Source organism: Ammodytes marinus (assembly GCF_949987685.1).
Source record: "Ammodytes marinus genome assembly, chromosome: 15".
Lineage (NCBI taxonomy): Eukaryota > Metazoa > Chordata > Actinopteri > Uranoscopiformes > Ammodytidae > Ammodytes > Ammodytes marinus.
Genome location: NC_137219.1, coordinates 3,319,978 through 3,332,477, shown reverse-complemented (window position 1 = coordinate 3,332,477; position 12,500 = coordinate 3,319,978). Strand labels below are relative to the sequence as shown.

Sequence of the window (12,500 nt, the reverse complement as noted above, 5' to 3'; positions counted from 1 at the left end):
ATATAGGGTTAAAAAAAACACTCTTTCTGCCTTTTCTCAGGCTAGGTTGAACCGATTTCAATTTTTTTCGCACATTTATAACTACATAGGATATCAGAATTCAATACACCTTCATATTCAAACCGGTGAAGTAGGCCTTTAAGTACATGGGATTGTGAAAATTCCCAGACAAGGGCAGCGAAGGTGTATCAGCCACAACATGAGCTCAGACTTTAAGAAGAGAATTCACAACTTGCCAATCGTTAGCGGCGACTAAGTCTGTTCCGTCCTGTTCTATAGAGGGACATGGTTACAGTAACTATGACGTGAATGTCTGTGTCTGCGCACGCACACACACAGGCTGACACACACACACACACACACACACACACACACACACACACACACACACACACACACACACACACACACACACACACACACACACACACACACACACACACACACAGTCACACACACACACAGGCACACGCAGTCACTCACACACACACACACACACAGTCACACACAGGCACACACACACACACACAGTCACAGTCACACACACACCTGTGAGCCAGCGCCTGTATTAGATGACTGGGCTTAAGTCCAGGCAGACAGTGTTAACGTCACTGACCCGCAGACACATTCAGAACTATAGTGACACGTCATGTGATGGAGAAAATGGCATTTAAACTATTTGTATTACTTTACTTCTCTCAAATGGGGTTAAATGATGCGTTTAAGCTGCAGTAGGTGACTGGAAATTTCAATAAATAAATGTATTAATGTCAAAGTGATTATTCTGTACTTGGTTTGAATTAGTGACGGTAAAACCTTGTTATTAAATAAGGCTATGCACATTCAAGTAAAAAATGTCATTACATCATAATTTAAATCTAATTACACCCTACTTATACCCCTTATACATACATTTAGCTAAGTAACATTGTATTTTATTTAGGGATGTCCATGGTTAACTGGTTAACCGTTAAGAAGATCTTTAACCGGTTAATGCTAAAGGTTAAACGGTTAAAAAAAAAAAATCATCTAAATTTCTCTGAAATCCGGACTCTTATTTTGATATTGCTGAACCGGATGTAAAAATGCCAACTGTCGGTAAAGAATGAATGATGGGAGGCTACCCATCCCCTAAGCCTGTGTGTGTGTGTAAATGTCCCTTTTCAGTCACTTATTGCACTTTCTGCTCCTACATTCACATACTAGACCTCTTCTCACAACAGACAAAGGTGCCGTGTCAAAATGTAGGCATTTAAATTGGCTACTGGTCCCTGAATTGTTTTTAAATTAATATGCCGGTCCTTGGAACAAAAAAAGGTCGGGAGCCCTGCTATAATGCTTCATGTATTTCACTATAAATAGGCTACATTAAATCTTAACGGTTAACCGGTTAATAACTGTTAATTCTGGTGGTTAACCGGTTAAAGAAAAAATTCTAAATTGCCATCCCTAATTTTATTATTAGAAAGAAAGTATTATTTATTTTAACCAGATATTTAATCGCATTAGCACTTAAATCATCATAAGTTACTGCGAACCTTTTATAGTAATATTTATTTTTATATATATACTGCAAGAGATATATTGTTGTGGAAACTACAACTACTGCCACAGACAGCTTAGCATCAGCTAATGTCCACACTCAGCCAAAGTTAACCTGGGAGATTCTAATCAAACAGGGAACAGATCAAGCGTGTTTCAAAGGCGTTCCAATCAAGCAAAACCTGTTGAGTAAACACTCAAGAGTGTGTGTGTGTGTGTGTGTGCGTGTGTGTGTGTGTGTGTGTGTGTGTGTGTGTGTGTGTGTGTGCGTGTGTGTGTGTGTGTGTACGTGTGTGTGTGTGTGTGTGTGTGTCTGTCTGTCTGTCTGTCTGTCTGTCTATATCTGTGTGTGTGTGAGTGTCTGTGAGTGAGTGAGTGAGTGTGTGAGTGTGTGTATTCGTGTGCATGTACGCGTGTGTGTGACGTGCGTGTGTGTGTGTGTGTGTGTGTGTGTGTGTGTGTGTGTGTGTTAAACACTCAATTCCTTTAATTGATCCCATCCACTTTGAGAAGCGTCTGGATTAAACATTAAAGAACAATATGGCGCCGGGCCGTTGGACCCGTTGACCTTGTTGAGGTATTTATAATCTCTAACCTCAGGATGATATTCTGTAAGTAAAACTATTGAGTGAGACTCTATGTAAATTAAGAGTGAAACTGGAAAACGTTGATTCCTTGCACTGGAAGCACTGGTGAAGCACTTTACAAATCCGCTACCTGTCCGTACTGAAAAAAAAAAGCTCTGTAAACTAGTATTTAAACAGTATTATTGTTACATTTTTGCAGATTATACATTTTTTTCCACAGCATACTGAGTACGCACAGGTAGCAAATCGTGAGGAGATATTCACTGATTTTGACAAAAAGTGATTTTGACAACAAGCGTTTTCCAGAATCACTGACTCCACCTTTAACAATTGATCCCGTTAAACTTGCAGTTATAAAGCAGAAACTCATTGATTTCTGTCAATGCATAGACAAAAACTAACCCTAACCCAGCAACTATCAATGTTCTGACTGTTATGACAACTGTATCAGGCAGACGTCATCAGCTTTGGTTAACGAGCGGATTAAGCTAACGTTACACTGCATGAGCTGCCGGGCTGGTGCTATGTTTGGCCGTCTGCCTGGTGTGTCCAGCTGACTCACTGGAGTCCAGAAGCTTTTAAAAAGGTCTTAGAGAAGCAGTTGGTGGGAAGTGGCCACGAGAACGATACCTTAAGCTTAAAGTGGAAATGAAACAGTAGATTTAGTAGGCGTAATCACTCACTCACTCACTCACTCACTCACTCACTCACTCACTCACCCACTCACTCACTCACTCACTCACTCACTCACTCACTCACTCACTCACTCACTCACTCACTCACTCACTCACTCACTCACTCACTCACTCACAAGAGGATACTCACTCACTCACTCACTCACTCACTCACTCACTCACACACAAGAGGATACTCACTGTAAAAATCCTTATAACTTTAAGTGTAATCGTTGAATATAAAACATTTTTTTTCAAAATGACTGCCTGCGTTCCAATCCCCATACTTCCATACTATTTAGTACGCCAGAAAAAGATTTAGGATGTCCCAATACATGCACCTCAATTGTAGTATGCTGAAAATACATAAATGGCGCCCTACTAACTCCAATAGCATTTTGGAGTATTCGTCTTTATTCTTGACATTTCTCGACATCATGAAAAAAAAAAATCTTCCTTATCTGATTTTTTTTTTCTCTCTCCTGTGGCCCTAAAACTCCTCTGTACTTCAGTATGTAGTGTAGTAAAAAGACTAAAACTCTTCTGTACTTCAGTATGTAGTGTAGTAAAAAGAAAGAGTATGTGAATTGGAACACAGGGATAGTTTCATACCATCTAAAAAGACATTAGACTGTTTCATGTCCGCTTTAAAGAGCTACTGGCCTTAGCTACGTGTTTGACAGGGTTGCTGACCTGCTGTATCGGACATGCAGATTAAGCCAGTGTAGGAGGAAAGTCAGAATACCTGTGAACTGCTAAACTTTGTTAGGTCTTACTGAGTTACTAGACCATCGTGGTTTAGGAGGGAGGTTTGACCAAACAGTTAAAGCTGCATCATCCCTATTGGCAAAGTGAAAAGGAAGATATATACTGAGGAAGAGTGCATTCATTTTCTCTGTGTAGAAATCTATGGGCCTTCTTTGATGCTAGTATCTAAGAATTACCTCTCCTTTTCGATCAATAAACTCACATTTATTAGGGCTGGCTGTATGATTTATCAATTTCAAACAATATTTGAAACAATTCTTTCATCAAATCTCAAAAGGCACTGTAACGTTTTTCTTACAAGTTGATCCTGCAATTTTATGTCAATATATTTCCAACTTTACTGAGCTTTTGAAATGTCGAATTTATTCCCAACATTTTAAACTACCTCCACTTATTTTTTTCCTCTCCCGTGGCCCTAATACTTACCCTTATCCATCGAAAATCCACTATACTACTCCTATATTTCACAAAGCAATAGTAGAACAGGTGATTGCATCCTAGTGCATAACAAGCAGAGCAAACTACAGTTCACTACCATTTCCTTCCCTTTTTTTCCCTCTTATTTTTTATTTTTTTTATTTAATTTTTTTAACTTTTACAGGGACAGCACAACATTTAAAAACAATGCACCAGAGTTAGCTATTTGCTAATAATTTGCATCTGTAGTTGCATTTATAGGACGTCACCTGTCACCCATGATTCTTATACTCTCCCCTAGAAAGCCCACTACTCCAATATTTCAAAAACAATTGTAGAAAAGGTGATTGCATCCTAGAGCATGACAAGCAAATCAAACTACAGGTTCACCATGATTGGAGCCCTCACCTGTCTCCTCTCGCGGCGGGACAGTGGATGTCCGTTCAGCACGGTCCATAACATCCGTCCCGCTATAGTGGTGTCTATCCAGAGCAGCCTGAAGCCGTGGTAGTAGTGTTTCACCTCGTCCACAAACCACTGTCTGACTGTCCGCCTCACCACCACCGCGTCCACCAACGGGCTGTACACCGGCCCCCCTTCCTCCAACTTCTTACTCTTGTCCTTCAAAGAACGTAGGGATTTTTCGACTTTGGAATCATCCCACCTGCGATTCGAGGTGTGTATCCACCTGAGGGCTCCGGCGGGGTGTGTGTGTGTGTGTGTGTGTCGCGGTCGTGCTACTGTCCACAGGGGTCCCGTGGTGAGGGCGGGGTGAGGGGGAGAAAGGGAGGCGCCCAAAACGAACGCACAGTAGAGCGGCTGTGGTTGCTGGTCGGAGAGCGAGACAGAGAAAGCGTCTGATATCGGGAGGGAAGGAGAGAGGGAGAGGACCGCGGAAGAGCTGCCGAATCGGACCCCATCGAATCTATAAGGAGAGAATAGGAAAGAGATGGTTAGGATACAGAGTTCAGATGAAAAAATATGTCAAGTCAAGTCAACTTTACTTATATAGCACATTTATAACAGCCGAGGCGGACCAAAGTGCTGTACACTAAAATGAGTGAAATACATTACATCCAAAACATCATAAAGACACATACAGTAAAAGAAAGAATTTAAAACGTAATTTTCTATACAAAATATTGAATTTAAAAGAAATAACTGACAGCTAATCTTAAAGGTGGAGTCAGCGATTCTGGAGAATGCTTTTTGTCATAATCACTTTTTGTTAAAATCAGTGATTATCTCCTCATGATCCGCTACCTGTCTGTACTGTCTGCACTGAAAATAATCTGGTGTTATTACACAGCCTAAGCTCTGTAAATGGGCATGTAAACAGAGGGGCCCTCCATAGCTAGCAACATACCAGTATACAGAGCCTAAGCTATATATTAACATTAGATTGTTTTTCAGTGCACACACAGTATACACAAGTAGCGGAGCATTCTCCAGAATCACTGACTCCACCTTTAAGCTTTAGCAGAAGCTAATTTATAACATTAAAGCATCAAGCAAGAAACTACATAGCTGTAAAGACCCTTAGACTCTCAAGTTAAGTTTCAACATGTTACATTATGCTGCACAATAGACCTTGAGTTTTCATATTATATAAGTAAGTAAATAAAGGTTTTGCAGGCTCTGTGTTAAGACCCTCATTTTAAAGACAGTTTTTTTTGGCATTTTCAAGCTTTATTAGATAGTACAGAGTTGAAATGGGGACACAGAGAGAGAGGGGGAGAGGGGATGACCTGCAGTAAAGGTCCACGGGTCGGATTTGAACCTGCGACCACTGCAACGAAGGCCAGAGCCAATATGGTACACGCTCTATCCACTACACCACCGGAGCGCCCTTAAGCCCCTCGTTTAAGTGGCTTACTTACTTCTGACTGGAGAGTCTGAGCGCTGTGCATTTGAAACAGGAACCATCTTGTACTTTCCCTGGAAGAAAGAAAAAAGAAAAAACAACAACACGTGAGCAACTGTGTTCTGAAAACCAGCCCATTAGACAGACAGGGACACAAACAGACATAGAACACGGCCAGGGATTTACACTGAGCTACTGTCTGATGCTCAATCAATATCCTTTATTTAACCAAGGCAAATTCATTGAGTCAAGGCAAGTTTATTTCTAAAGATTCACATTTCGGACACAAGGCCATTCAAGGTGCTTTACAGATGCAAAAACAAAATACATCAAGACTAGAGCACACATTAAAAAAAAGCGAATGAGAAACATGAATATAAATAAAACATAAAATAATTAAAACATTTAAAAATAAATAAAAATTTAAAATTACAGGTTAAAACGGAAACAGTAAAGTCTTCAGACCTGATTTAAAAGAGCCGAGTGTTGAAGCAGACCTCAAGTCCCCTGGAAGTTTATTCAAGAGCTTGGGTGCATTAAACCTGAAGGCTGCCTCTCCCTGTCTAGTCCTTACTTGAGGTTAAAATCTATTTTCTAAGAATGACCTGGCCAAGTGAGCAAGGCTAATTGATGAAAAAAATAAGCACAACCAACACAGTCGAACACTATTCTCATTCATACACCACATTCAGCATCCAATCAGGGACAAGAATACAGAAGTTAAAAATGAATACAGTTAAAAGTGAGAATATTAAATAATAAATTGGGACCCTCCATTGCACCATATAGGCTCAGTCGTTACAGTCACAGTGGTCGCGGATTCAAATCCGACCAGTGGACCTTCACTGCAGGTCACCCCCCCTCTCTCTCTCTCTCTCTCTCTCTCTCTCTCTCTCTCTCTCTCTCTCTCTCTCTCTCTCTCTCTCTCTCTCTCTCCCCATTTCAACTATGTCTGTACTATCTAATAAAGCTTGAAAAATAGCAACAACAAAAAAAATCTTAAAAAAAAAAAAAAAAGTTAAAAAAATATCTTAGAAGCTACAACCAAGAGGACTATCTTCTCTGTCCTTTAACACGGCTTTGATTTCCCCCAAAGTTAAGAGCAAATCATTCTTCTATGGCTCTTTATTTCTGAATGCACTGACTGACCCAGTGTTGACACCAGCACATTCACACAGAGCGTTGAACCTGTTTATGTAACAACCTGAAGTCCCTCGTGATGTCTTTGATGTCGACGCTGCTGTTTCTAGGAATATGTGACACATGGGGTCTGATGTCTTTTTATAGGCTTTATTAATTCCATTATCACATAAAAGCAGGCCAACGATATACGCCATATCTCTTGAGTAATCACTTTAAAGACTAGGGTTTCTATTGAAATATACACCAGCCACAGTCACCCTCACTCGTCACTTCTTAACACTTTTAGCATTGCTAACTGTGCCACTTTATTATTGGTTTTACTCCTTTTTTATTATTTATAACTGGTTGGTTGTTTGTTGGTCATTTTATTTTCATGCCAAAATAACAAAAACAAACCCTGACATGTTGTTATGTTTTATACTTGAACTTCTAAATGCTGCACAATGTCTAATGTTTGTCTGTTTTGCAATGTGTTGGAGAGGGGAAAATGTATATTGTTTTTATGTATGCAATGCAAATACACAAATAAAACAGGTTTTATTAGCCATTTTCATGTTTCTATAACCTATTCAAAGTATTATTTTTGCCGCTGAATATTTTGTCTGTGTGATTTCTCAGTAAGGATTCCTGCCAATCAAATGAAGTGGATTTATCACTCCACTGACAGGATATTCACACCCTCTGAGAGGCCTGCTGCAGGGCTGAACTACCCCGGAGGTCTTTCTCTCTTTCTCTCCCCGTCTCTCCTTCCCCTCTCTCTCCCCCTCTCTCTTTCCCTCTCTCTCTCACTCCTTTCCCCAATATTTTTTTCTCTCTCTCTCTCTCTCCCTCCCCCTTCTGTCTCTCTCCCTCTTTCTCTATCCCTATCTCTCACTCCTTCCCCCTCTCTCCCTCCACCTCCCTCCACCTCCCTTCCCCCCTCTCTCTCCTTCCCTCCTTCACCCTCTCAGTCCTTCCCCCTATCTTTTTTTCTCTCTCTCTCTCTCTCTCTCCCTTCCCCCTCTTCCCCTCTCCTCCCCCCTCCCTCTCTCTACCTCCCTCTCCCTCTCTCTCCCTCATGCATATATAAAGGGGCGGAGTGGTGAGATAATTCTAACCAATCAAATCACAGCACATGGCTTGGTCCCGCCCACAATCTACTCGTCGCATGGCCGATTGCGGTGAGTGATTGCAGTGAGGCCTGGTTGAGGTTTGAACATGACAGGCAGAGTTTACTGGAACACTGTAACCTTTGTAGTTAAGCGGCCGGTAACTGTTGTACGGAAAGAAAAATCTGGAAATACATTAGATTAGCTTAACATACAGGGAGGGAGTAGGGTGTGTGTGTGTGTGTGTGTGTGTGTGTGTGTGTGTGTGTGTGTGTGTGTGTGTGTGTGTGTGTGCCTCACTGTACAAGCAGCTACACATGGATATTTCCTCTGTGGGTTTTTGTTACAGTTATGGTAGCCATTTCAACCCTCTTTTAGTCCAAGAAAAGTCATATTCGTTGAAGAAATGTAGCTAATTTATAATAATATAAATTGATTGCAGCTATTATTGTTATACTACATTGAGAATGTATCAAGTATTCAGTGCACTTCTTTACTCGTTACCTTGATTGTCTTTTATTTTTGATAAAACAATGGTGTATAAAAGTATTTACATTTTTTACTGTTATGGTTTTACATACAAGTCTCTTTCAATACAAGAAAAGTCACATAGACATAGATTTTACTAGCTGCACAGCTATTATTTTTATGCTTGATTTGTTCACTTGTTACCTTGACTGTCTTCAAATAAAACAATGATCTATACAAGTATTTCTATATCTTACAATCGAGATACTCTAAAGTTATCAAATCTGTTCTCTATCAATATTCACTTCTGTGGCACTACACAGAAATACAAAAACTCAGTTGCCTGTGGTCTTATATCATGTGTTGTGTTGTCATAAACTGTGGACACCTAATAAATGACCGTATGTCTTGCATAACGTGTTGCACGCTAAGATATGGTGGTATGAATACTTAACCTTGGAGGGAATGTTAAAGTCATGTCGGTTTGTTTGTTTGTTTGTTTTGTTTGCCTCCTACACTCTTACAGTATATGACACACTCTATTCTTACGCCTTGGATTCAAATAATTTAAAAATTCTTGAAATAGATTGTTCTTACTCACAACTTTTCTATCAGTTTCTGCATGATAATGGAGGAGATCGTGAGACAAGCCCAAAAAAACCTAATTCAAGCAAAAGCAAAATAAAAAATGATAGTAGCAACAACAACAAAACAATCTCTGTTTCTGTTCTCTGTGACAGTTTTTTTTATCACATTCAGATCAATGTCCCAATTCTACACATGTTGTCATTAAAGCTCTAGAAACTATCTAGAAACTAGAAGTTCATGTGTAGGCCCTTGTTTTCATAAATTCGGGAAAAGTTTCACACACTTAATTCACATTTAATAAATGATTTGCATTATTTAAAGTTAGTATTCAATGGTCATATCTTGTTTTATGATGCATGTCTTGTCCACAGTTAGCCAAGTTTAGCATTACTGTTGCATTTTATAAATCTATCTATATGATTATTACCACCAGGCCATTTTGGTGTTGGGTAGGACTTTGTTCAAATCAAACTAGGCGTGGTTTTAGGAAAGGAGGTCATGCTAAGGTCATGGCACTTCCACCCCGCTCTGTTTCAGTTTCTACCATAGCAGTCACTAGCTCATGTGTGACCGGCAGCCTGCAAGCCCTAATTTAGAAGAAATAGTCTTAAAATAGAGTATTGTTAGGACATAAATCAAATTAAATGTTGCTGCCATTTTTTTTTGTCATTCAGATCAATGTTCAATTTAAAAGGTTCAGTTGTCCTCAAGATGTTGTCAGTGTAACATCTTGAGGATCATAACTGTTTCTACCATAGCAGTCACTAGCTCCTGTGTGACTGGCAGCCTGCAGCATGCTAGCAGCTAGCAGCTACATGCTAGAATTATTGTGTAATATCACTTCCTCATTCACAGTGTGATTCAGCGTATCAGTAAACAGACCTGGAGCCAGTTCTTAGAAAAGCTTCTGTAGTGAGGTTGAGTAGAGGCCACGGAGCAACCCGTTTACACACAGATATACAGCTAAAACAACCCATACATGCTTGCCGTTTTTAAATGAATACTTCACCCATACGGAACCGGAGTTCTATCATTATAAAATCGCTATTATAATATAGTGAATGAGGTTTTACTTCCCTCAGTCTTCCCTCAGTCTTCCCTTGGCCCAGCTGTCCTGTTAATCCTAACACTACATTTTCCCATGTGTGATGTCACACATGGGAACATGTAGAGACCATAAAACAATCTTTCTCTACATCTAGGGCCAATTGTAACAGTGAATGGTGCAGGTTAAGGTTATGGTCCGATAGCAATAGCTCCGGTTAGCATGAAGACTCGGTATAGGCAACTCGTGGGATTCTTCTCACGGTACTTTTATTGCACATTGACCATATCAAGCCAGGTCTCTACGGCACTATATCTATTAAGCACAATGCGATCGAGAACATAGTCCGAAAGTCCGGCCTACACCAACTCCTTACAAAATAAACCATATAAAAAGGGAGACTTCACTGGTACACTGCATACAGCAGTTACTCGCTGCAGAGTGGAGGAGCACATGCACTTCTTTATCATGTTCAACATTAAATTGCACAACAAACAAAGGGAGGCGCCACCTGGAGCAACATGTTATAAAACTGACTGTTACACAATGCAAGATTGCTTACTTCCCAGACTATTTTATATATATATGTTCGTTTTATTTCAAATGGCCATAGGAAACCGAGGTAACATGGACTCAGAACAAGTGTTATTATTTATTATATATATATATATACATTTGAGCAAGGCACTTAACCCCAAACTGCTCCAGGGGCGCTGTATATGGCTGACCCTGCGCTTTGACCCCCTCTGAGGTGTGGTAACTTGAGAGGAGATATGCGGGGAACGAATATCGATGTACCTTGTGTGTAAATTGACTAACACTAGAAACTTAACTTGACTAAATACCAAATTATCAATAGAATCACGATACATATAAACCACAGTACTCTAATCGAAACAGCTCGACTACTTTTTCCAGGATAACTAGTTAAATGGTTTGGCTGGTTTTCTAAAGCTTTCAAACACAAACACACTGCATGCTATTAAGCTTCAGGATGGGGCTCTCAAATGACAAGGAACTCCTTGTTGTGCCACTAAATAATTAAGTTTTTGCAGCATTTCCTCTTGGGCCAAACTCTGCGATTCTTTTTTTTTTATACTTTATTGTAGGACGAGTTATTTTTACATTTACATCATCCTACAATTTTTTATTTTTTTTTTATAAATGTATACAATATAAATAAATGAATAAGTAAATAAATAAACAAAAACAACAAAATATAGTAATGATATATATATATATATATATATATATATATATATATATTACAAACTCTGTCATTCTGAATGCAGGTAAAGGACTAATGATTGAGCAACCGCAGTGCATTTTTCAGCCTGTTGGGCGGGACTACTTTTTTGTATTCATTGATTAACTGACTTTTTGATTAAATAAAACCTTTAAATGCTAGTATGTCTATGATTTTCATGTTGCCATACTTGTAACCATCTTACAAAAGCAATAGCTCACTTCAGTCTGTGAAATGTGCTCATTATACCACAGTGAAGGGGGTTGCTGTGTTGTCAGGTTAAATGACAGCGGCCCCAGCTTGAAAAAATTACATAAAATGAGTAAATAAATAAATGTGTTGTTGCCTATGCCACCTTTATTTCTTTACCTTATTGGTGTGAATGCTGAAAGCATTCACAGCTTTGATATTCACCGCATTTATTCTTATTATTCCGCCATATTCATGTTCGGCCATATCTTCAACATGCTTCATTCCACAAACTTCCTTCAACTATCCTCATATTCAGCCCATTTTTCACATTATTGCTTTCATTCAAAATTTTCAAAAAAATTCATAACTTCATAATTAATAAGCAATTAAACCAAAATTATGAAAAGTTTCAAATCTCTTCTCCTCCCTGAGGATTCATCCTAGAAACTCCATTCTTACGTCTAAATGTTCAGCTCATTCCAGACAACAATAACTCATGAACAGTTTTTTCATAAAATCCATAACTTTAAATAAATTCGACTTTTTATGAAATTAATATTTCATACAAAATTATGATTCCTCCTACTCGTTCATACTTTATCGTAGAAACTCGATTCGAAGTGTTCCATGTTCGTCTTGCACGGGAGCACATTTCCATAATTCACTATTTTTTCATAAAATTCATAACTTCAGAGATCTTTAAAGGTTTATTACACCCAAAATCCGTATTCAGAATGCATTGGGAAATCGGCAAAACGCTGAGCGTTTTGCACTGATTTCTAACACTTCAAGCTCACTGATAATTCATCCTACAAAGTTAATTTCTTCGAGAAACAGTTCAGCTATCTTTCGTCTTTAATTGTTAAAATTCAACCTTT

At 39.1% G+C, this 12,500-nt stretch overlaps 1 protein-coding gene across 3 annotated transcripts in view; it reads right to left on the bottom strand.

Moving 5' to 3' along the window:
* letm1 (leucine zipper-EF-hand containing transmembrane protein 1) overlaps positions 1 to 12,500 on the bottom strand; it is a 37,246-nt gene that overhangs the window by 17,305 nt on the left and 7,441 nt on the right. For all 3 annotated transcript variants that reach the window (XM_080041942.1, XM_080041943.1, XM_080041944.1), the window contains exons 2-3: positions 5,869 to 5,926; positions 4,397 to 4,913 (exon numbers count right to left, since the gene is read on the bottom strand). In XM_080041942.1, the coding sequence (XP_079898068.1) occupies positions 4,397 to 4,913; positions 5,869 to 5,926 (575 nt within the window). The remainder of the gene's footprint in view (positions 1 to 4,396; positions 4,914 to 5,868; positions 5,927 to 12,500) is intronic.